Source organism: Malaclemys terrapin, chromosome 7, assembly GCF_027887155.1.
Source record: "Malaclemys terrapin pileata isolate rMalTer1 chromosome 7, rMalTer1.hap1, whole genome shotgun sequence".
Classification (NCBI taxonomy): domain Eukaryota; kingdom Metazoa; phylum Chordata; order Testudines; family Emydidae; genus Malaclemys; species Malaclemys terrapin.
In genome coordinates this window covers 34467878-34491633 of record NC_071511.1, presented here as the reverse complement: position 1 = coordinate 34491633, position 23756 = coordinate 34467878, and the positions used below count along the sequence as shown (strand labels likewise).

Here is a 23756-nt window from a genome sequence, read left to right as displayed (position 1 = left end):
CAATAGCAGAGGACCATTTAATCTAGCAGACAGAGTCAAAATAAGATCCAGTGGCTGGAAATTGAATCTAGACAAATTCAGACAGGCAATAGGGTGCAGAGTTTTAACAGTGAGGGTAATTAACCACTGGGACAACTTGCCGAGGAATTTGGTGGATTCTCCTCAAGACTGGATGTCTTTCTAGATGTGCACTAGTTCAGCCAGAAATTATGGTCTCGATGCAGAAATTTTAGAGTGAAATTCCATGGAGGAGGTCAGAATAGGGGACCATCCTGGTCCCCTTGTGACCTTAAAATCTGTAAGGTCTTTTCAGCAGGATGGAACTCAACAATTCAAGTACCCCTTTGAGACATCTAAGCAAATGAGACCACTGCTTCCAGGGCACAAAGTCATGTGTCCTCTCTACTCAGTTGGAAGGAAACGAAACCCCTTCCTCCAGGAGGCCCCTCCCAGGAAACCCACCCCCCCTTTATGACTGCCTATTAACAAGCCTGAACTGATAGGCATTCACTCCAAAGCTGGAAGCTAATGCAGCCTTTCCAATGACTGAATCCATTCTCTCTCCAGCTGCGTGTGGGACATACCATATCCTGTCACAGAAGAAAACAGGTTTTAAAAATTCATCCACAGCAGACAGAGAAAATATTGGCGTGATAAGCAAGATCCTCTACACTTTCCATAGTAGAGATGAGTCAGCCAGGATTGTTTAGGACTGGAGGGCTCCAAACTCCACTGTGGCCCTCTATTCTACTTAGGTCACCCGCTGTGGAAACATAACCTTGGCTTATTTGGTTGTTTTATGGTTTTTCATGGGATTTCTGTGACTTGGCTTGGTGTGACAAATGAGAAGGGAATTTATGGGCCTACATGCTTCCATTCTAGTCTTGATTAGGATTTGGTCTGAGACTCAGCAGGATCCCTCACCACAACAGCATTTTATAATTCCACAGGAAACACAATTCCAAATGGGCCCCATGCAATGCATGTTGATAGTCTGCAGAGAGCTGGCTGCTCAAGAGGTATTGACTCCCTCCTTATTTTCAGCTACCAAACTACATTAAAAGCCCTAAAAAACACACTGAGGAGTTTTCTAAGCAAGTGTTGTAGTTGCCCCAGGGATAGTTAGTGATCATGAACAGGAGATAAGGTGGTCCATAGAATCACAAATGGAGGGATAGTGTTCCATGAGACATTCTCAGCTTTAAAACACAGTCCATACTATGAAAAGGTTTGAGAATCCCTGGAATAGAGGCTCTGGTGACGTGTTCAGTGAGAAGGAACTAAATATTGTCTGGATTCTGAAGGGACTTCTGTGATGTTTGGATTGTATTCTGGCATAATGCTCACTCACTGTTTGATGTACTCCCACATTATCCTCTATTCATCCAAAAACATAATGGAAAACATTTGCATTCATTGTTGTATCTGGCATCAGAACATTGAAGACTGCTGTACCCACTCTTAGAACTTTAAAATGAGATACTGTTTTACATTATGTTAGTATTGATGATGATGACTTAAACTGAAAGGATAAATCTGTAGGATTTAATCACATGACTCACATTTATTGAATACACAGGTACATACAGGAACACATTCTACACTCATTTAGTAGCTTCTAGCATAATACATCCCCAAAGGAATCTCTTCTCCCTTGCCTGTGATTTAAAGTCTTTGATACAACAAACAGCAGTTTTACTGAACTGACTTTATTAGGAGGGACATTTTCCAAGCCTTTTGTAAGGTATAATATTAGCTAGGCAATTGATTTTAAAGAGTCACTCTGCTAAAATATTTTAATTCTGTATCTGGCCACTTCTTTCTCTGAACCTTAGCCAAGATTAAGCCCTTTCTATCTGTCTAAACTGCTCAAACTATCATCCAGGCTCTTATCATCTCCCATCTTAACTATTGCAATCTTCTCCTTTCTGACCTTCCCGATACCTTTCTCCACTCAGGCCCATTCAAAATGTTGCTGTTAAAATCACCTGGCTGGCCTATCATTCCAACAACGTCCCACCAATTCTACCTATGAGTCCCTGCTCTTCCATCACATCAAGTTCTCCCTCTCTCGTCCAACAGTGTCAGCCTCCTTCATCTGTTTGTCCACTTCTTCTTTGTACTTTTCTCCATCCTGCCCCTTGGATACCTGGGATGTCCTTCCCAAACTGGCCATAAAGACACTACCCTGAACTCCTTCAACACCCATCTCTCCACCCATCAGAAAGGCTGGACTTTCGTTTCCCTGGAAGGACTCAGACTAACTACCCAGTCAGCAAGAAGGAAACCAAAGAAGTGGCCACACCTGATGGAGGAAAGATGGCTCTTGCATTTTTATCCATAGATGGTTAGGCCTTGGGGTCAGTCTGATCACCCCTGGTAACCTACTCCTGGCATTGGCTAAAATATCCATTTGTCAACCCAGGAAGAGGAAGTTGGACCAGGAGGCTCTCTGTGGATGTGGGATCTTCTTCCAAACACTTGTTAGAGGACATCCTCGCTTGGCTCCTTTTTGGAGCACTGGGTTCTGTCCAGGGATCTCTGCTCAATATCCCCTTCTGGATCCCTCGTTGTGAGCCTTTGACCCCCCCTCTCTTCTTTGTATTTTGCCCAAGAAACCAGTCGATCCTTCTGTCTTTGTTGTCCCTCCTCAGTGTTGAGAGAGGCCACTGTAAAATAAACTGGTCTCCTCTGGTAAAGAATTCTTCAAACAGGGTGTCTGGCACCAAGATATCTCTGGGTTAGTGCATGAGACTCTTATTCTAGGCTTCCCTAGACGTAGCATCCATATGGAGAGCAGTTGTGTTGGTGGGTGTTGGATAGTGAGATCCTAACTCATTGGACATCTTAAGACTAGAATTTTGAATCTTGTGCAACAATGGACAGGAAAACAGCAGTGTATGCAAAGCATGAGTGTGATATGTTCACACCAGTCTTGCTACCTTAATGGTGCATGCTAGATGAGTTGTAGTTACCATATAGCAGTTACATTCAGCCCCTGATACTGAGCGCCAGTAGCCTAACCTGCAGGTGATGAACGCATGGATCACAGTGCTTGGGTCCTCAACTGATCAGAGAGGTGGAAAGTGTTCCCCGTCACTGCTGCAATCTGTGTATCTAGGTGCTATGAGGAGTTCAACATAACCCCAAATCTATGCACTACTTTGAAGAATGGTGGTCAGTAGTGTTCCCTCTAATTTTTTACATCCATGTACGGAATGAATTTTGTTATGTGCACCAATATGGAGGTGATGTGTGACACATCACCTCCATACTGGTGCACATAACAAAATTCATGTGGTGGGGGTGGGGCCGAGGGGTTCGGAGTATGGGAGGGGGCTAGGGCTCTGGTTGGGGATGTGGGCTCTGGGGTGGTGCTGGGGATGAGGAGTTCAAGGTGCAGGAGGGGGCTCAGTGCTGGGGCAGAGGGTTGGGGTGTGGGAGGTGTGGGCTCTGGGCTGGGGACAGGGATGAGGAGTTTGGGGTGCAGACTGCCCCAGGGCTGCGGTAGGAAAGAAGACTCCCCCCAGTCCTCTCTCACCACAGCAGCTCGGGGCTGGGGGAGAGGTGCCTCTCCCCAGCTGCAGCGGCTGGGCTAGATCCGACCGAGGGAGGGGTGCTTCTCCCCACCGCAGCAGGTCCACGTTGGGGGAGAGGCATCTCTCCCTGCCACAGCCCTGAGCCCCTGCATGGGGCTTAATAGGCAGCTGCACAGCTGCGCAGCTTAGCGGGAACGTACGTGGTCAAATGCATTGATGGGGTTGGTACCTTAGTCAGCTCCTGCAAGTGCTTTATTCTTCCTACTAGGGCTGTCAATTGCAGCTAACTCATGCAATTAACGGAAAACAAATTAAATAGATTTAAAAAAAATAGTGGCAATTAATCACCATTTTAATTGCACTGTTAAACAATAATAGAATACCAATTTAAAATTATAAATACTTTTGGATGTTTTTCTATATTGTTTTCAATTACAACCGAATACAAAGTGTACAGTGCTCACTTTATATTACAAAAGTGCCATGCGAATGTCTGTTCTCACTTTCATGTGACATTGTAAATAAAAAGCAGGCAGCATTATCTCCTGTAAATGTAAACAAACTTGTTTGTCTGCGTGATTGGCTGAACTAGAAGTAGGACTGAGTGGACTTGTAGACTCTAAAATTGTATACATTGTTTTGTCTTTAACTGCAGTTTATATATATATATAAAAATAAATAAAAATCTACATTTGTAAGTTGCACTTTCACGATAAAGAGATTGCACCACAGTACTCGTACAAGGTGAATTGAAAAATACTATTTCTTTTGTTTATCTTTTTACAATGTGAATATTTGTAATCAAAAATATAAACTGAGCCCTGTACACTTCGTATTCTGTGTTATAACTGAAATCAATATATTTGAAAATGTAGAAAAAAGTCCAAAATATTTATAATAAATTTAAATTGGTATTATTATTAACAGTCTGATTAAAACTGCAGTTAATCATGACTTTTTAAAATCTCACAATTGTGATTTTTTTTAATCGTTTGACAGCCCTACTTCCTACCTTTATCACTTCTGCATTCTCTAAATTATGATTGAACCAAATAATTTTCATCCATCTGTTTATTTCTTTCCAGCACTGAAATGAAGGAAGCTGCATCATTTGAGAAGTATTAGTGCATGTCCATGGTAACTCAATTTCTCCCAGTAATCTTGTATGTATATATAAATATTTCATACAAAAAGCTCCAGGCAAAGAACATATATGGTGCAAAATAAAGTGCTCATTCGGTGTTTGCACGCTTTGACAAGCACACGTGCAAATCCAATGAAATCCAGAGATATCATCTATTCATGGAAATTCCCATTCATTATACACATAACACATATCTACTGTGCCAGTGGAACACTGGGAGATTAGTATTAAATGTTTTAACAGTGAACATGCATTAAATATGGGCTTCTTTTCCAGACCAATGTAAGGCAGGTATGACATATGGACTACATCTCTGTCAAATGTCAAGTTTTCAACACCTTCCACTGAGGTGCTAAAAAAAGTCACAACAATTGTTTCTTAGCAGAAAATCTGAATTTTTTCAATCCTTATATCTTTGAAATGCGTTTGATGAAAAATGTGCTCCTTATCTGGGAGCAAGAATACCTATTTTTTGGTGAAATGCTAAATCATTGGGAAAGTTATAAGCAACTAAAAATGATATTTTTAATGGAAACATTTAGGTAACCTTAGCTATAAGTGTTGCTACATGTGCTAGCTCTAATACATATGAGAACAGGTTGAAAAATGGGGGGTGGAAATCTTCTACAAACATTTTCATTAAAAAAAAAGATCTGCTTTTCATTGGAGCATATTTCCTGTTAGTTTTTTGCCCAGCCCTAGCCACTGATATTGAAAATGATGGACGAAAGCACAGAATCCTGCTGGATTCCATGTGACAGGCCTTAGACCGGATCCAGTAATGCACTTAAACATGTGCTTCCATTATGTGAATAGCTCCATTAATTTCAATAGGCTACTCATAGCTTAAAGTTATACAGGTGCTCTGCTGGATTGGGGACCAAGAATAGAGAGTGAGGCCTGTTATCTCGGAATTAGCCGAGTTAATTCAGAAAAAAAATGATTCCGTCCACACGACCAAACCGTTTTTTTCTATTTAAAGGGCTCTTTAATCCGATTTCTGTACTCCACCTCAGCAAGTGGAGTAGCGCTTAAATCGAGATCGCAATCCCGGGTTAAAGGTATTGTGGATGCAATTTGACATTATTGGCCTCCGGGAGCTATTCCGGAATGCTCCCTTGTGACCACTCTGGACAACACTCTCAACTCGGATGCATTAGCCAGTGGGCAGGAAAAGCCCCGGGAACTTTTGAATTTCATTTCCTGTTTGGTCACCATCAACACAGGTGACCATCAGCACAGTCCACCATCACAGGCGACCATGCAGAGTACACCATTATAGGAGATCACACAGTCCTGGATTTGCAGACGAGCTCCAGCATGGTCCAAATGGGAGGTACTGGATCTCATCGCATGTTGGGGAGACGAGTCTGTTATGGCAGAACTACGTTCCAAAAAAAGGAACGCAAATACGTACGCTAAAGTCTCCAGGGCCATGACAGAAAGAGGCTACTCCAGGGACACAGAGCAGCGTCATACAAAAATCAAGGAGCTCAGGCAAGCGTACCAAAAAGCTAGGGGGGTCACAGCCCCATACATTTCGCTTCTACCGTGAGCTGCATGCAATTATGGGGGGGTGATGCCACCACTACCCACCACTGTCCGTGGACACCTGCAAGGGAGGAGCTGCACGGAGCAAGGAGGAAGAGTCATTGGAGGACGAAGAGGAGGGGGAGGAGGAGGACAGTGCACAGGCAACAAGTGGGGAATCCGTTTTCCCCCCTAGCCAGGAACTATTCTTAACGCTGGAACCAACAGCCTCCCCCCACTCCAAGGCGGGCTCCCAGACCATGACCCTGGAGAAGGTACTTCTGGTGAGTTAAAACCATGATTGGAGCCACGCGGTGAGTGCGGGGGGAGGGGGAGTGTTGTGTGAAGCGATCATCCCAGAGAGCCCGCAGGCCCTCCTTGTATATGGCAAACCCACCAGGTATTCCTTGCTATGGGAAAGGGGGCCCAGCAGTTTGAAAGCATTGAAATGAATGTAGAAGAAGCAGAACCCCATATGCCCCTAAGCTGACTTCTGTTGCCCGGCCATGTGTGATGGCTTACTCACACCAAAGTGTCCCCTTTGTTTTCTGAAATGTATCTTTTAAAATACTACCCTCCCTTTTTCTCCTCCTACAGGTGCAAATGTTTCAACGCAGCCCCTATCTACTCCGTCCCAGAGGCTGGTCCAGATTAGAAGGTGGAAAAAGCAGACTCGGGATGACATGTTCGCCGAGCTCATGCAGTCCTCCCACACTGATAGGGCCCAGCTGAATGCGTGGAGGCAAACAATTGTGGAGTCCTGTAAAGCATTACAAGAACACAAAGAGAGGAGGGACACGTGCGATGAGAGCAGGCAAGATGCTAAGGTCAAGCTCATAGGGGAGCAAACTGACATGCTCCGCTGTATGGTGGATCTAATGCGGGAAAGGCAGCTGCAGCCCCTGTATAACCACCCTCCCTCCTCCCCAAGTTCCAAAGCCTCCTCACCCAGACGCCCAAGAACATGATGGGGAGGCTGCAGGGACCCACATACTCAACCCCAGAGGATCGCCCAAGCACCAGAAAGCTGGCATATGCAAACTTTTGATTTGGTTTCTGGACTTGTCCTTCCCTCCTCCTCCACCCCCCTAACCCAATACCTCCCCCTCCCCCGGTCTACCTTCGGATTTCTCTCGATGTGTTGTGTAACAAATAATAAAGAACAGTTTTTAAACAATTTTGACTTTATTTCCTTTCATATATATAGGGGGCAAGTAACTTCAAGAGAAACAAACACAACTGTCACACCGTACCCTGGCCGGTCATGAAATTGGCTTTCAAAGCTTCTCTGATGTGCAGGGTTTCCTGTTGCGCTCTTCTAATCGCCCTGTTGTCTGGCTGTGCGAAATTGGCTGCCAGGCGAGTTGCCTCAACCTCCCACCCCACCATAAATGTCTCCCCCTTACTCTCACAGATATTGTGGAGCACACAACAAGCAGCAATTACAATTGGAATATTGGTTGTGCTGAGATCTAACAGAGTCAGTAAACTGCGCCAGTGCGCTTTCAAACGTCCAAAAGCACATTCTACCATCATTCCGCACTTGCTCAGCCTATAGTTGAACTGCTCCTTACTACTGTATGGCTTCATGAGCCATGGCATTAAGGGGTAGGCTGGGTCCCTGAGGATAACTAAAGGCATTTCAACATCCCCAACAGTAATTTTCTGGTCTGGGAAGTAAGTCCCTTCCTGCAGCTGTTCAAACAGACCAGAGTTCCTGAAGATGCGAACTTCAAGCACCTTTCCCGGCCATCCCACGTTGATGTCAGTGCTTGGCTCACAGTAGCCGAAAAAAGGCAGGAAATGGTTAGATAACAGAGTAGACAGAAAGACAAGAGGCCATGCGAGGTGGATTCATAGTACCAGGAGACAGGCGGTGCACCGTACTGCACCATCTGCTGGCAGTATGGAGTCTGCTGTAGCTTTCACGGAGGGAGGAGCAAGTGACGGCACGCACCCAGAAACATCTGCAAGAATGTTTTTACCCCATCATGCACTGGGAGCTTAACCCACAATTCCAATGGGGACTGCAGGATAGCTTCTCACAGTGCACCGCTCCAACATTCGATGCTACTGTAGACGTACCCTGAGTGTCTAGGTCAGAGGTCGGCAACCTTTCAGAAGTGGTGTGCCAAGTCTTCATTTATTCACTCTAATTTAATGTTTCACATGCCAGTGATACGTTTTAACGTTTTCAGAAGGTCTCTTTCTATAAGTCTATAATATATAACTAAACTATTGTTGTATGTAAAGTAAATAAGGTTTTTAAAATGTTTAAGAAGCTTCATTTAAAATTAAATTAAAATGCAGAGCCCCCCAGACTGGTGGCCAGGACCCAGGCAGTGTGAGTGCCACTGAAAATCAGCTCACGTGCCGCCTTTGGCACACAAGCCATAGGTTGCCTACCCCAGTCTAGGTTTTGGGGGGCCTGTCTGAGACAGTGAAGAGCTACCACATTTACTTTGGCTAGGTCTCTTAGGCATTTCTTCAGCCCCTTGCAGTCAGGGCCAGCCCTAGATCAAATGGCACTCTGGCTAAGGAGTGCCTTCAACGCCTCTCCCCCATTTGTTAAACTTTTAATACCTTACAGCACCCCAAGCCCAGCACCCCCCAAGCCTGGCACCCCATGTGGTCACCTGGGTCGCCCACCCCTAAATCCGGCCCTGCACAGTCAACAGTACTGAAGACTGCTGAGAGATCAAATAGTGTAATCATGAAGGCTTGTTTGCTGTCCAAGGCCAAGAGAAAATCATCCATCAGCAAACTGTGCCATATCCCTACCAGGGGCCTGACTCCAAAGGGTAGAGGATACCAGCAAACGTGAGAAACCATTGGAGTTTGGTCGTCACTACTTTCTTGATGAGTTTGTCTAGTTAAGGGAGGTTGGAGACAAGGTGATGATGAGTGTTCAGTGTGGGTTACTTTAGAAGTGGCTGGACTACTGCATTCTTTATAGTGGTAGGCAAATTGCCTTCTTCAAGAGAGACTGATTTTTTTTTTTTTTTTTAAATATGGAGAGATACCTATCTCATAGAACTGGAAGGGACCTTGAAAGGTCATTGAGTCCAGTCCCCTGCCTTCACAGCAGAACCAAGTACCTTCCCTGACAGATTTTGCCCTAGATCCCTAAATGGCCCCCTCAAGGATTGAACTCAAAACCTTGGGTTTAGCAGGCCAATGCTCAAACCACTGAGCTATCCCTTCCCCAATGATGATTTCAATTACAGTAGCCAAGTAAACCTTTTACATAGCCTGCTATTTTAACAGTATCATCATAGATATAGATATAGCAGCAATTGTGTTCTAAACCTCACAGGTTAAACACATCGCTGGGATAATGTCACTGTTTTCTAGGATGAATTTAACTCTGTTTATTCAGGGGCTTATTACTTGGCCTTTCCAAATCACACTGCACTGACACTTAGTGCATATATTCTCAGCCTAGGAATGCATTGTTAAAAAAGTGTTAACATGATTGATCTGTAATGGATTAGATTGTAAAATATCTACCACACTTTCTGTACCTTTAACAGTTACATCTTTACAAATAAAAATTTTGAAGTAATTTAAATAAACTAATAAATCTCTTTTTTGTGCCCTGAAAACGGAGAAGAGTCAGAGATAGCATGAAGTCTACTAGGGACTTAGCTACTGCCAATCTGTTCTAAGGGTGTGCCTACACTTTGAGCTAGGGGTGTGATCCCCAGTTCAAAGAGACATACTCATGCTAGCTCTCACTGAGCTAGTGCGCTAAAACCAGAATGCAGCTGCAGCAGTGGGACAGGTAGCACCCAGATTACATGCTGAAGGTCTCATAACACTGCCATGGCCACATTCTATTTTTAGCATGCTAGCTCAATGAGAGCTAGCCCAAGTATGATTCGAGATGGGAATCACACCTCCAGCGCCAAGTGTAGACATACCCTGTGTGGAAGGTACTCAGATACTATGGAGATGAACAGCAATATGAAAACAACATACCTAAAACAGATGATACACTTCTACTGTTTTCAAATACTAACTTAGAAATAACTGAGTTGTTTACATTGAGAGAGGAGATACTTTATATGTAAAACAGTGAGGTCTAAGCATTTTTAATACATGCACATTGTGTTCCATGCCACAGATTAGATGCATAAAATGGCTACTGTGAAAAATCTGGTCAATTTAAACAAAACTTAGGATACTTACACTGCAGCGAAATCTCTGGAGTCATTACAATGCATAATTATACCAGATTTTTTAATACCATTCAACCATGTTTATCTAAATGTAGAGAGTAGATGCAAAACATTTTGAATAAACTCAGTTTCTGATTAACAGGAAAGGAAGTTGTTATATCAGGGAAAGTTATGGTCCTGTGGCTGACTGGTAGCTCTATTAACTGGGATTATCAGAGTATTACACAACTAGTACAATTTTATATTTGCTGAGATTTCACACAGAATTTGAATGTCATTTTAAAGTGTAATATAATTTTGCTAATAAAAGTTCCAGCAAAACAATCATTCACTTTTAAAACAGAAATGCATGCAGTGCTCATGCAAGGCACAAAGATTAACAGCACTGGAGAATGAAGGTGCCCATGCCCAGAACATTGGCAGGCAGCAAAGACTGACAGTGAACCTTTTCCAGTTTCCCCACTGACCCCCTTCTACATCTGGTATCCTGATAGAGGGAGTGCCATTAGGGGTAAGATAATAGAGCACTCTCCATTGCTCATCCAAATCTTGACCTCTCCACTGGGGCTTTCAAAATGTTGCCAACAGATATGGGGTGAAATCCTGACTCTAACGATGTAAATAGCAAAACACTCTGACTTCAATGGGGTCAGAATTTTGCCCAGGGTGGTTTTTATGATGTGTTTCCTATCTATCTATCACCTACGTAAAAAATGGAGCCCACCAACTCATTTCACAAAGATCACTGAACAGTCATGACGTGGTAATAACATTGGCCCTCTGACAACTTTAACTAGACCCAAACCAACAATCTGATGGTAAAAAGGCGCTACACACTCATTGCCAATCTCCAAAGCCATCTAGCCCCCTACATAAAAACTGGAATAATCATGACAACCGTGGAAGAACCATAATGTTCTATTCAAATTACACAGGTTCAAACAGATCAACAAATGGTGACAATGTTAATGGAAGAGTCTGCCTATTAATGAGGGAAGGAATGGGTTGAGGTAGCGGTTAAAAATAAAGGGAAATCATTTTTGAAGTGTTACAATAATCTTGACAAAGTTTCTCTGTCCAGCAACAATTTTTCCTCATATATGGTTAAATTGTTTTAACTAGTTTTGTAGAAATATTAAAAAAATATATCTATTCTCCCCCACCACAGAATATTCAGGTTACAAAGAACAGTGGGTCAGCTAATCTATCTCCTCCTTGCTCACTGGCAGAATTTATTTCCCTTTACTAACCATACCTGGAAAATGATGCTGTTTGAACCCTTCTAAAAACTGCCAGCTGCTTAAGGGTCCAATCTTGCACTCACTGAAGTTAACAGACATTTTGTCCTTGAATTGGGCCCCAAATGTGGTTCAGCAACAGTTTTGGGTTCATGGTGAGCACTGGAGCCTTTTGCTAGATTTTTTTTTAATTAAACCTGAATTGTGTCCAATATTTATAACATTATTATACTTTCTGTTGTAAAATCCTTTTATCTTTAAAGGACTTTCACACATACTAGAAGTTCATCTGGACAAGTCTATTACTTGCTGTCAGATGCTAATACACCTCTACCTCGATATAACCCTGTCTTCGGGAGCCAAAAAATCTTACCGTGTTATAGGTGAAACCGCGTTATATTGAACTTGCTTTGATCCACCAAAGTGCGCAACCCCACCCCCCCGGAGCACTGCTTTACCGCATTATATCGGGGTAGAGGTGTATCTCAGTAACACACTTGCAGGCCTGTTCCTTTCATATAAGTGGCTACAGTTACTATCATTTAGATCCATATTTTCTAAAATATCCACTAATCTGGGGTTCCTTGACTTTTGGGCTCCCAAACTGAGAGATTCATTGATTCATAGATTCTAGGACTGGAAGGGACCTCGAGAGGTCATCGAGTCCAGTCCCCTGCCCGCATGGCAGGACCAAATACTGTCTAGACCATCCCTGATAGACATTTATCTAACCTACTCTTATATATCTCCAGAGATGGAGATTCCACAACCTCCCTAGGCTGCCTTTGAGAGAGCTGTTAAGAATTCATTATCCTATTTGCTATGAATAAAAATTGGGTACTCAGCACTCTGAAAATGGGGCTCAAACTGTCTCATGTTGGACCCTTTTGCAAATTTGGGCCATTATGTATTTTAACAAACAGGTTTAAATACAAGACTTTATACTTCCAATCCCACACCTATCAATAAGGACCACTCTTTTTCACCATGCTATAGTGCCTGAGCTTCAAGCACCCAGGCACTGAAAAGCTGTGAGCTTTCTAATCAATAGTCATACTGAGTCCTACAACAAAGCACTGTTCAGGAGTGAAAAGCCCACTCAGCTCGAAAGTCAGCATTATAGCGCTAGATATCATGCTAACAGCTACCGAATACTAGTTTGATACCTGGGCAGTGTTCCAAAAGGGAACAGAAAACCTAAAGATAAAAGAACTGACTATTCTGAGGAAGCTAATCCACTTTCTCCTTGCATGCATATCTGAACATGGAGCCCATACTTTAGAAATAAAGTGCTGTGTAAAACACTGAAGTGCTTTGCCTGGGGTTGTCCGTATTAGAATTCTGGCACCTCAGAGTTAAGGTCGACTTGCAGTTCCCATTGTAAACTTTTTATTTTTAGGGCTGAGTAATTCAATCTTTTTCCATTAACACAAAGTTTTTGGCCCTTTGGCAATTTCTTTTTAGAAAATAAAACAGGATGCATTATTAATAATTTGACAATCCACAATGTATATGGAGAATATACACTGTTTTTATTAATAAATGGATTCAAAGTAGTCTTGATATTATGACTGACATTACAAGGTCTCTGGAGATACTGGAGTATCAATCAGAAGTATCCTACAGCATGTTAAGATTGTTATAGTTTCCACTGTAAATCTCTTTCCATAGTAACATATCTCAAAACAAGCAAAATGGTGAAACAATTACCTCTGGGTCATTCTATGGAATCAAGAACTCAACACTGACGAGCTTCCCAATATTGTTTTGCTTTACCTGCTGGTCAGAGTTCATTTGCAGCTGAAAACTATGTTTTGATAATTAGCATGGGAGCTTAATTCTGAATCCCATATTTATGAAGGAAGGCTAAGTGTGGAGTTCCTGATCCAATTAGAAAATTTGATCTCCCCTTAAAAGACTGCAACAAAGGGAAGTACAGAGACAGCAAATGGATTTGAATTTTAAGTGGTACTTTAAATTCTTTAAACTCTTTTAAATTTACAGAATAATGTAAAGGCCTTGGATAGCTAATGTGACACCAATTTTTAAAAAGGCTCCAGAGGTGATCCCGGCAATTACAGGCCACCTGACTTCAGTACCAGGCAAACTGGCTGAAACTATAGTAAAGAACAAAATTGTCAGACACACAGATGAACATAATTTGTTGGGGAAGAGTCAACATGGTTTTTGTAAAGGAAAATCATATCTCACCAATCTACTAGAATTCTATGAGGGGGTGAACAGGCATGTGGACTAGGTGGATCCAGTGGATATAGTGTACAGTAACTCCTTGCTTAACGTTGTAGTTATGTTCCTGAAAAATGCTATTTTAAGCTAAACGATGTTAAGTGAATCCAATTTCCCCATAAGAATTAATGTAAATGGGGGGGAGGGGTTAAGTTCCAGGAATTTTTTTTCCACCAGACAAAAAGACTATATGAGTAATTCAACCTTTTTCCATTCACACCAAATTTTTGGCCCTTTGGCAATTTTTTTTCTAGAAAATAAAACAGGATGCATTATTAATAATTTGACAATCCACAATGTATATGGAGAATATACACTGTTTTTATTAATAAAAGGATTCAAAGTAGTCTTGATATTATGACTGACATCACAAGGTCTCTGGAGATACTGGAGTGTCAATCGAAAGTATCCTACAGCATGTTAAGATTGTTATAGTTTCTATATATATATATATATACACACACACACACACACACGTACGTATACACAGTATAAGTTTTAAACAAACAATTTAATACTGTACACAGCAATGATGATTGTGAAGCTTGGTTGAGGTGGTGAAGTCAGAGGGTGGAAAAGGGTGGGATATTTCCCAGGGAATGCCTTACTGCTAAATGATGAACTAGCATTCGGCTGAGCCCTCAAGGGTTAATACATTGTTGTTAATGTAGCCTCACTCTCTACAAGGCAGCACAAATGGAGGGAGGGGAGACAGCATGGCAGAAAGAGACAGAGACACACCCTGTGTGTGAGAGAGAGGCGCACATTGCCCCTTTAAGTAAATTGACCCCACTCTAAGTGCACTGCCTTTTTAAGTAGATCAGCAAGTTGAGACAGCAGTTGCTGCCAGCAAGTTCCCTCTGTCCTGAGCACTGCTGCGACCCCACCCCCACCCCGACTCTGTGGAGATGGGGTAAAGGAGCAGGGGACAGGAGCAGGGGGAAGGGGACACCCTAACATTAGCATCCCTCTTTCCCCCTTCCCCCCAGCATAGCAAGCAGGAGGCTCCCGGGAGCAGCTCCAAGGAAGAAGGGAGGAGCAGCACATGGCAGTGGGGGAAGGAACAGTTGAACTGCCCAGCCATTGATAGCCTGCTGGGCAGCTGCTGCATAGGGAACTTAGGAGAGCGTGGCGCAGATAGGGGGGCTGCCGGTCCACCCTGGTTCCAAGCCCCGACAAGCTAACTCCAATGGGCTGCTCTTCCTGCAAGCAGTGGAAAGCAGGCGGCTGCTAAACAATATTATAAGGGAGCATTGTGCAACTTTAAACGAGCATGTTCTCTAATTGATCAGCAACATAACAACGAAACGTTAACCGGGACAACTTTAAGTGAGGAGTTACTGTACTTAGATTTTCAGAAAGCCTTTGACAAGGTCCCTCACCAAAGGCTCTTAAGCAAAGTAAGCTGTCATGGGATAAGAGGGAAGGTCCTCACATGGATTGGCAACTGGTTAAAAGATAGGAAACAAAGGATAGGAATAAATGGTCAGTTTTCAGAATGGAGGTAAATAGTGGTGTCCTCCAGGTGTGTGTACTGGGAACAATCCTATTCAACATATCCATAAATGATCTGGAAAAAGGGGTAAACAGTGTGGTGGCAAAATTTGAAGATGGCACAAAACTACTCCAGATAGGTAAGTCCCAGGCAGACTATGAAGAGCTACAAAAGGATCTCTCAAAACTGGGTGACTGGGCAACAAAACGGCAGATGAAATTCACTGTTGATAAATGCAAAGTGATGCACATTGGAAAACATAATCCCAACTATACATATAAATGATGGGGTCTAAATTAGCTGTTGCCACTCAGAAAGAGATCTTGGACTCAGTGTGGAGAGTTCTCTGAAAACATCCACTCAATGTGCAGCAGCAGTCAAAAAAGCTAACAGAATGTTGGGAATCATTAAGAAAGGGATAGATAATAAGCATATTGCCTGAGTCTATAGAAATCCATGGTATGTACACATCGTGAAGTCTGCATGCAGATGTGGTTGCCCCATCTCAAAAAAGATATATTGGAATTGGAAAAGGTTCAGAAAAGGGCAACAAAAATTATTAGGGGTATGAATGGCTTCTGTATGAGCAGAGATTAAGAAGACTGGGACTTTTCAGCTTGGAAAAGGAACGACTAAGGGGTGATATGACTGAGGTCTCTAAAATCATGACTGGTGTAGAGAGTGTTATTTACTCCTCATAACACAAGAACTAGGGGTCACCAAATGAAATTAATAGGCAGCAGGTTTAAAACAAACAAAAGGAAGCATTTCTTCACACAATGCGCAGTCAACCTGTGGAACTCTTTTTCCCAGAGGATATTGTGAAGGCCAAGACTATAACAGGGTTCAAAAAAGAACTAGATAAATTCACAGACAATAGGTCCATCAATGGCTATTAGCCAGGATGAGCAGGGATAGCGTCCTTAGCCTCTGTTTGCCAGAAGCTGGGAATGGGCGAGAGGGGATGGATCACTTGATGATTACCTGTTCTGTTCCTTCCCTCTGGGGCACGCAGCATTGGGCACTGTTGAAAGACAGGATACTGGGCTAGATGGACCTTGGGACTGACCCAATATGGCTGTTCTTATGTTGTTCCTGATCCTACTCCCATTGAAATAAATGGTAAAACAAACATTGACTTCAATGGAAGAAGGCTTAAAATGTAGTTTTATATTGGTTTCAAACACTGCTGCACCAGGTTTCAAACAAACAAACAAACAAACAAAGTTAGTTTTTTTTAAAAGCAGACAATTCCCACTAAGGGCTTGTCTACATTGGTGAAAATGACTGGAATAACTATTCTGGAATAGCTCTGCATGTGAATACTCTGTTCCAAAATAATTAGTGTGCTTTGTGGAATAGTTTATTCCACAACAGCTATTCAAGTAAGTTTCCCTGTATAGACCAGCCCTTAATGTGGATTATTCCTTTAGGGTACTCCGAAACACCTAAAATCTTTAATATGTAAAATTAAACAACTAAACATATGCAACATTTTTTTCGTATTTTTAATTCCTCATACTAAATGAAACACTGTTTGTGCAGTGTAAATCTGCAAAATACATTGGCACTTGATAATACTGAGGGAAACTAGTCAGTAAGATTCAAAACAGGATTGATATTTATACAAACAAGAGTTGAATCTGCAGTTACAATTTTCCATTGTATGGTATTGCACACCAAAGTGCATTATGAGGGGTTTATACCTTAATCCAAGCAACCAGAATTGGCCACTGTCAGACATAAGATACTAGACTAGATAGAACATTGATAGGAACTGAGAATTTCCACACCAAAAGAGAGCTATTTCCCAATAATGGTCAATACTCCAGCTGGTATTCATCTTAAGTATCAGTGCATCAGGTTTAGCAGAATTCAGTTTTATACTACCCATGGGAACTGTGGGTGTTATCCTTGACATTCTAAATGGCTAATCATTTTTTAATCTTACTAAGTTATTTACCATGATGATTTCTTGTGGCAGAGGGTTCCACAGCTTAAATAGATGTGGTGCAAAAAAAAAGTATTTCCCTTTCTTCTTTCTATTTAGTGAATGATTGTATGTACCTCTCCTATGGCATCTGGGTGCCTGATATAAATTAATGAAACACCATGTTAAACTCCCACAGCTAAGAGGATAAACAACTCACCTTCCTGTACCTAACAACCTTAATAAATAAGCCAGTATTGTTCCATAGTTAAGGAAATACTTCAACAAAAAGCCTTGTCTGGCCTTGTTCTAAAGTTCAGAAAACTTTAGATTCTGGCACATTTCCAGAATGAGCAAATATGATAGCTGGGTCTTGCCACGGAACAGGTCTCCCTCCAGCCCTTAAGGGGTTTGCATTCATAGGCTGTCAGTCAAAGAACCTGGGAGGCATGGATCAGCATTCACGTCACACTCCCTGTCGGTACCCGGCCCAGGCCAGCTACTGATCCAACCAGCAAACCAAATTTGGTGATGAATCCTGGTCATGCTCTACCTGAGGCACAATTGCACATAAGCTAAGAAGAAGAGTCAAAGCACCTTAGTTGACCTCAGCTGCAGCATAGGTTCAAAGGAAGGGAGGCTCTCCCTAAGGCAGGCAGGTACCATACCATATATGGCTTTATAGATTAGAACCCACACCCTCCATTGCTCCTGGAAGCAGATGAGCAGCCTGTGCAGTTCACAGAGCCACCAAACCACTCCACCAAGTTGGAGGCCCACTGCATTCTACCTTAGCTAAACATTCCAAGTGGTCGCTAAAGGTAGCCCAGATAGAGCATGCTGCAGTAGTCAAACCTGGAGGTGACAGTGCCACTTTAAAGAAAGGCGGTAACCTTGTAACTCACCACAGAGGAAAAACAGCACCATGAGCTACTACTGCTACCAGGGAAGCCAAGAGCAGCTGGGAATCTAAAAGTACCCCAAGAGAGTGAATCTTTTTGGCAAAGGATGGACATTCTCCACTAACAAATAAAGCAGCCAAACCCCTATCAGCAACTCCTCAGGTTGTTTTCCCTTGCCAACATGCATCACCTCCATCATTTGTGGGTTGAGCTTCAGCCAACTTGTTTTCACAGGGCCTGGACAGAACAAGGAAATTATTCAGTCTCAATCTAATGAGAAGCACAGACAAAGAGGTCATCTTCATATTGGTGACACCGTAGCCCCAAACATTAACACAAACACTCTCAAAGGGCCTTTTGCATGTTGCACAGAAGGGACAACAGTATGGAACCAGAGATGAGAAGGGCCTCACAGACCCTCTGAAACCATTCTGAAAGGAAAGAGCAGAACCAGTGAAGAACAGTTCCACTCACCCCTTTTACACCCTGCCAACATATCAGGAACACCACCTGAGCAATATTATCAAAAGCTCTAGTTCTAACAAAATCATCAGACTCTTGACCTTTGTCCAGGGCCAGGAGTTCATCAACCAAGAATATGAATACAATCACTATAACATACCCAATCCTGAAACCAACATGATAGGAATCCAGGAAATAAAAAGATGCCTAATTGAAGCGTAATCTTCCCAAAAATTAAAAGTTTTAAACATGGTAATAACTGGTAACTGGAGAGATAATTAACATTAAGTGATGGCTTCTTGAGAAAAGTCTAACCATTGTTTCTTTAAGGATGCTTGGTATCATGTCCTCTCAAGAGAAGGTAACAAACCCAAAAAGCTTCTGACTGGCTTTCACCAGGCATGAGAAACCTGGACCTCTCTCACAGGTAATTTTGTAGTTACCCAGAATAATGTCCCAGAATAATGATTTCCAAACTGGTTTCGATGGACCACTAGAGGTCTGCAGAGCTCTTCCTGGTGGTCTGCAGAGAGTTGGCTAGTCAGTTAGCACTTGCTCCTCATTCTTATTTCCAGATGCTAAAGTACATTAAATGAAAGTCTCAAATAAATTCAAGACTTTTCTAATATTAATTTCCTATATAAGGAATTGTTGCAGTTGCCACAGGGATGTTATTCAATGTCAAATGAGAGGGGAGATTAGGAATGTGATGTGAATAGCCCATGAAATATCTCTATTAAGATGTGGTGCATGCTATGAAAAAGTTTGGAAAGCCCCATCACAGAGGAATCAGGAAAACACCTGAGCCATTTCCACAAAAACAAAATAGGGATTATGGAATTTTTAAGAAATCCCACAGCCTATCACGGCACTTGAAGAAATAAATGAAGTTCTCCCCCTTCAAAGATTACTAATTTTCATGTGTTTCTTTGTACATTTATTAGTTTGAATATTAAGACAATGTATTAAATTTGGAAATAATTCAGAAATAAAATGAACTTTTATGTGACTATCATAAGTGCACAGAATGTGTGACATGAGTTTAAGATTTGTATGTATATTTTATTGAAACAAATTACATTATTTTAAAAATAATAGTTTTCGGTGGTAGTGTAAAATACACACACATACAAACTTGAAAGATTGAGGTCTCTAGGAGACATCCATGATTTTTTTTAAAAACTAAACCACCGGGTATGTTTTATTTGTTGACTCTCTCTTTGTGCTTGTATTACGAAAAAAGACAAAAAGGAGCTCCGAATGGCCTCTCTCTTCTATCATACCACTTCTTATGGTCTTTTTACTCTCTCCTTGTGTGGAACCCCCATCATTCTCACAACCTCTAGTTATTTTTAGAATCCATCTCTGAACCTTTATGTTTTCCGCTATTTCTATTTAAGATCATTAAAACTGAACACAGTTGGGAAGGTGAAGATACACCACCCATTTGCTATTACATTCTTTCCCTACTAATACCACACAAAACATCCTATTTCACTATAATTGAGCTTTGTCTTCATTGAGCTGTCCACAGTCATGCAGAGATTATTTTCCTGAGCATTTTCCTTCAAAACCCATCAGTGTATACAAGTATCTTAACTCGTCCCTTCTTTCTTATTTGTCTATGTTGACTTTACTCAGCCACCATTCAGTCTTAAAACCTTGAGGTTTTAGGTCCTACTTGAGTTCTCACAATCCTCTTTAGTCTTGGCTATTTAATTTTTAACACCTCTCTGTCCACCACTCTCTTCTAAATCCTTAACAAACATGAGATACTGCACACCACTTTGGAAATCTGTCTAGTACATAACCCTAGAGCACCCCACTATTAACATTTTCACCTATAAGGCCATTAATTCATACACTTTGCTTCACATTTCTGAACCACTTTTTAAATCCATGATGAAACTTTACCTCTCTCCCCACAGTTAACGAGTTTCTAGAATAGCCTCTTGCAAGGAAGTTTATCAAATTCCTTTTGAAATACCTCTATAAACTATCTCCAGCTCAGTCTCCATTAGCTCGTTTAGGCAGTCCTCTGGATAAACTTAGAAGAATATCTTATTATTTTGTATACTTTTGGCTACTTACTCCTTCAGTTTCCTCTGGGTTTTTCAAATAATCACTGAAGATGTTTTCCATTCTATTAGTATCATTTGAGTCAATTTTTAAAAGGACACCCTTTTAATCCTAAACCTCTGGTACCTTGCTGTTCATCCCCCCTCTTTGTTTCCCTTGATTTTAATTTCTGTAGATCTGTAGTACCCAAATCTTGTATGACTCTAATAAGATTATTTTTAAACAACCTTCAAGGGGACTCTCTGAATTTTAATCCCCTTAACTTTCTTTTCAAGCTATTTTTAACTAACTTCCCCCATTCCTACAATAAAAAGAAACATGTTCTTGAAGTTCAGTTTCACAGTATTTGTTCCTCTGATTAACACTCCCTCCCCAGAAGAGCTCTGTTTAAGCTCCAAAGCTTGTCTCTCCCACCAACAGAAATTGGTCCAATATTGTCATTTACATAAAACCTCAACCATACTTTTTATACCATGGTTTAGTAGGAAATAAATAAAAAAAGAGAAGCCTCTCCCTTTGTCTGCTCCTGAACAAACTCTCCCAAACATCATTTCCCCCCCCTCACAAAAGTTGTGGAGATATAAAGTTCAGTCAATTTATATCTGACTAGCTGTAAATCATCTGGGGGGCTCTGTTTTGTTCTGGCAATCTCCGTGATCCCAGAAACTTACTATTGTGACACCAAGATCATAGCAATGCTGTTGACTCAGCGATAATGCAATGTAGTGGTTACATGACAAAGGGGAAAAGCAACGTATTCCGGATCCATGCTCCCCCAGTAGCGACACAATGAGAGAGGGCAGGGGCGGCGGCACCCGTTCTGCTGAGTGTCATTGACCTCAGGGTTAAACGATTGCAATAGGTTAGTTTTGTTGTTAAATTGTTAGCACGCTGCTAATTGTCAGTGGGCTCCGAAGTCCCCTCCCTTTGCTCCAGGCACCGCTTGAAAACCAGGGGTGACAGTCACAGGGTGCTGCTCTGGGCGTGGGGGGTCAGTCACGCGGCGCTGCTCTGAAGTGGGGGGTCAGTCACGGGGGGCTGCTCTGAAGGCGGTCGGGGGGGGTCTCGCCCCCCACGGCCCTAGGCACACTGGGGTGGCTCGGTGCAGCCCCCGCTTTCCGAGCGGAGGGGCCCTGCCCTGGCAGGGGCGGGCTCTCGGCTAGTGGGGTCTTCCCCCTACCGGGCCGGGCACCAAGCGCGCCCAGAGGCTGCCCTGCTCCCGGGGCAAGCCGGCTCCCACCGCAGCGGCCAGGGGCTCCCAGTCCGGCCCCCACCCGCCTCTCCGGGTCTCGCTCGCAGCCCGCCCTGCCGCTGCGGGGCCCGCGCTCGCCTGTCTCCGAGCCCGCTTCCCCCTCCCATGTGCCGCGGGCCCTGCCCGGCGCTCCGCTCAGGCCGCTCCGGCCATTGTGCCCCTGTCACACTGGAGCCGACCCGCCCGCGCACCACAGCGGAGCCCGGCCCAGCGGCCGCCGCCTCCCCGGGACACGCTCCCGCGAGCCCGGCCACCGCACACTCTGCGTCCGCTTCTGCAGCCCCCCGGCCCCGGGTGGCAACCAACCAGCCCCGCCGCGCAGCCGCTTCCCCCCCGCGCTACGAGCCCACCAGGCAGCGGTGCAATGGTCCGGAAAGCAGGCGCGAGCCAGAGCCGCCCCCCCCCCCCCCCCGACAGGACAATGCCCCCCATGACCCGGGGGGGGGAGGCATTGTGCAGAGAACCGAACATTTACAAAACAAAACCCTAAAAAAAAAAAAGCCCCAGCAGCGAGGGCCGGGGGCAGCGAGGCTCCTCCTCCTCTCCAAAAAGGCCTGTTGGAAAACTGCACACAAGCAGCAGCGGCAGCTCCGCCGCCTGCCTCCCTCTGCCCCGGAGAGACGAGGCGGCGAAGGGCGAGAAGGGGCGATCGCAGCCCAAGCGGGGTGCGGGGGAGGAAGGGGGGACACCAGGCCCGAGCCCTTTGTGTTACCTGCCGTGGAACCAGTCCTTGCAGGCATCGCACTCGATCATGAAGCGGGTTACGTCGTAGGGCAGCCTGCAGATGCAATAGACGGGCACAGTCGCCATGTTAGCTGAGCTCCCTTCAAAACAACACTGGACTCCCAGGCAAGCGAGCAGGGCTGGCGGCGGCTCCTGCCGCTAGGTAGCTGGCGGCTTCTCCTTCCAAAACGCAAGCAAAAAAAATCGCAATGTCGAGAGACGGAGCGGGGAGGGGGGAAAAGGGGAAAAAAATCAGATAATGCAATTACGGCTCCTCAAGGGCGAGCTCGCAATGTCAGAAAAATAATAAAGGGCTTCCCAAACTTTGGCTGCATGGCTCCTCTCTGGCTCTGCGAGCTCCAGGCGAACTGGGGCTTTTTTGTGTGTGTTGTTGTTGGTAAATGATTATTATCCAAAATGTTTGGCGAAATGCATTATATTGCGTGCCCCCTGGTGACAGTACAGTACCGCGGCTTTTCATAAACACTCCGAAATGTAGCCCTTTCCTTGTAATGTCCTTACGTCAGCTTGCAACATTGTAATATTTCCTCCGATGGGGCTGGGGAGGGAGGCTGCAGAAGGGGAGGCGAATCTGAAAACTCAAAGCTTGGCACCGGGCAAAATATTAGCAGGGGGGGGGTGGAGGCTGAGAGGGGAGGTAACCCACCTTGCTGAGAAAAACAAATAGGGCTGGGTGTAAAAACGGGGACGAGTAAAAGGAGGGAGATTTAAAAGAAATAAACGACGACTGGAGATGGGCTGCGCTGAATGCCAAGATCTCGTAATCGTTCCGCGCTGCAAGTAGAGACTTCTAAAAAACTGGCCTTAAAAACAAAAATCAGTCTCCAGGTTCGAGTGGGACGGAATGTGCAAGTGTCCACTCACACACACACACCTCTGCAAAACGAGTGACACCTGGCAGCAGGGCCGAATAAAGGAGGTGGGGAGGATTAAATGAACCTAGCTGTTAATATAACAAGTCAGAGCGCGGGAATGTCCAAAAAGGGACCCAGAAGTAGGGCAGCGACTCCGCT

At 43.6% G+C, this 23756-nt stretch overlaps 1 protein-coding gene across 1 annotated transcript in view; it reads right to left on the bottom strand.

The window, feature by feature from the left end:
- The window catches only part of PHF2 (PHD finger protein 2), a 146829-nt gene extending 123524 nt beyond the window's left edge, over positions 1-23305 (bottom strand). The window contains exon 1 of the mRNA XM_054034178.1: positions 22712-23305. Within this exon, the coding sequence (XP_053890153.1) occupies positions 22712-22809 (98 nt within the window). The 5' untranslated portion in view covers positions 22810-23305. The remainder of the gene's footprint in view (positions 1-22711) is intronic.
- Positions 23306-23756: the final 451 nt, after the last annotated feature.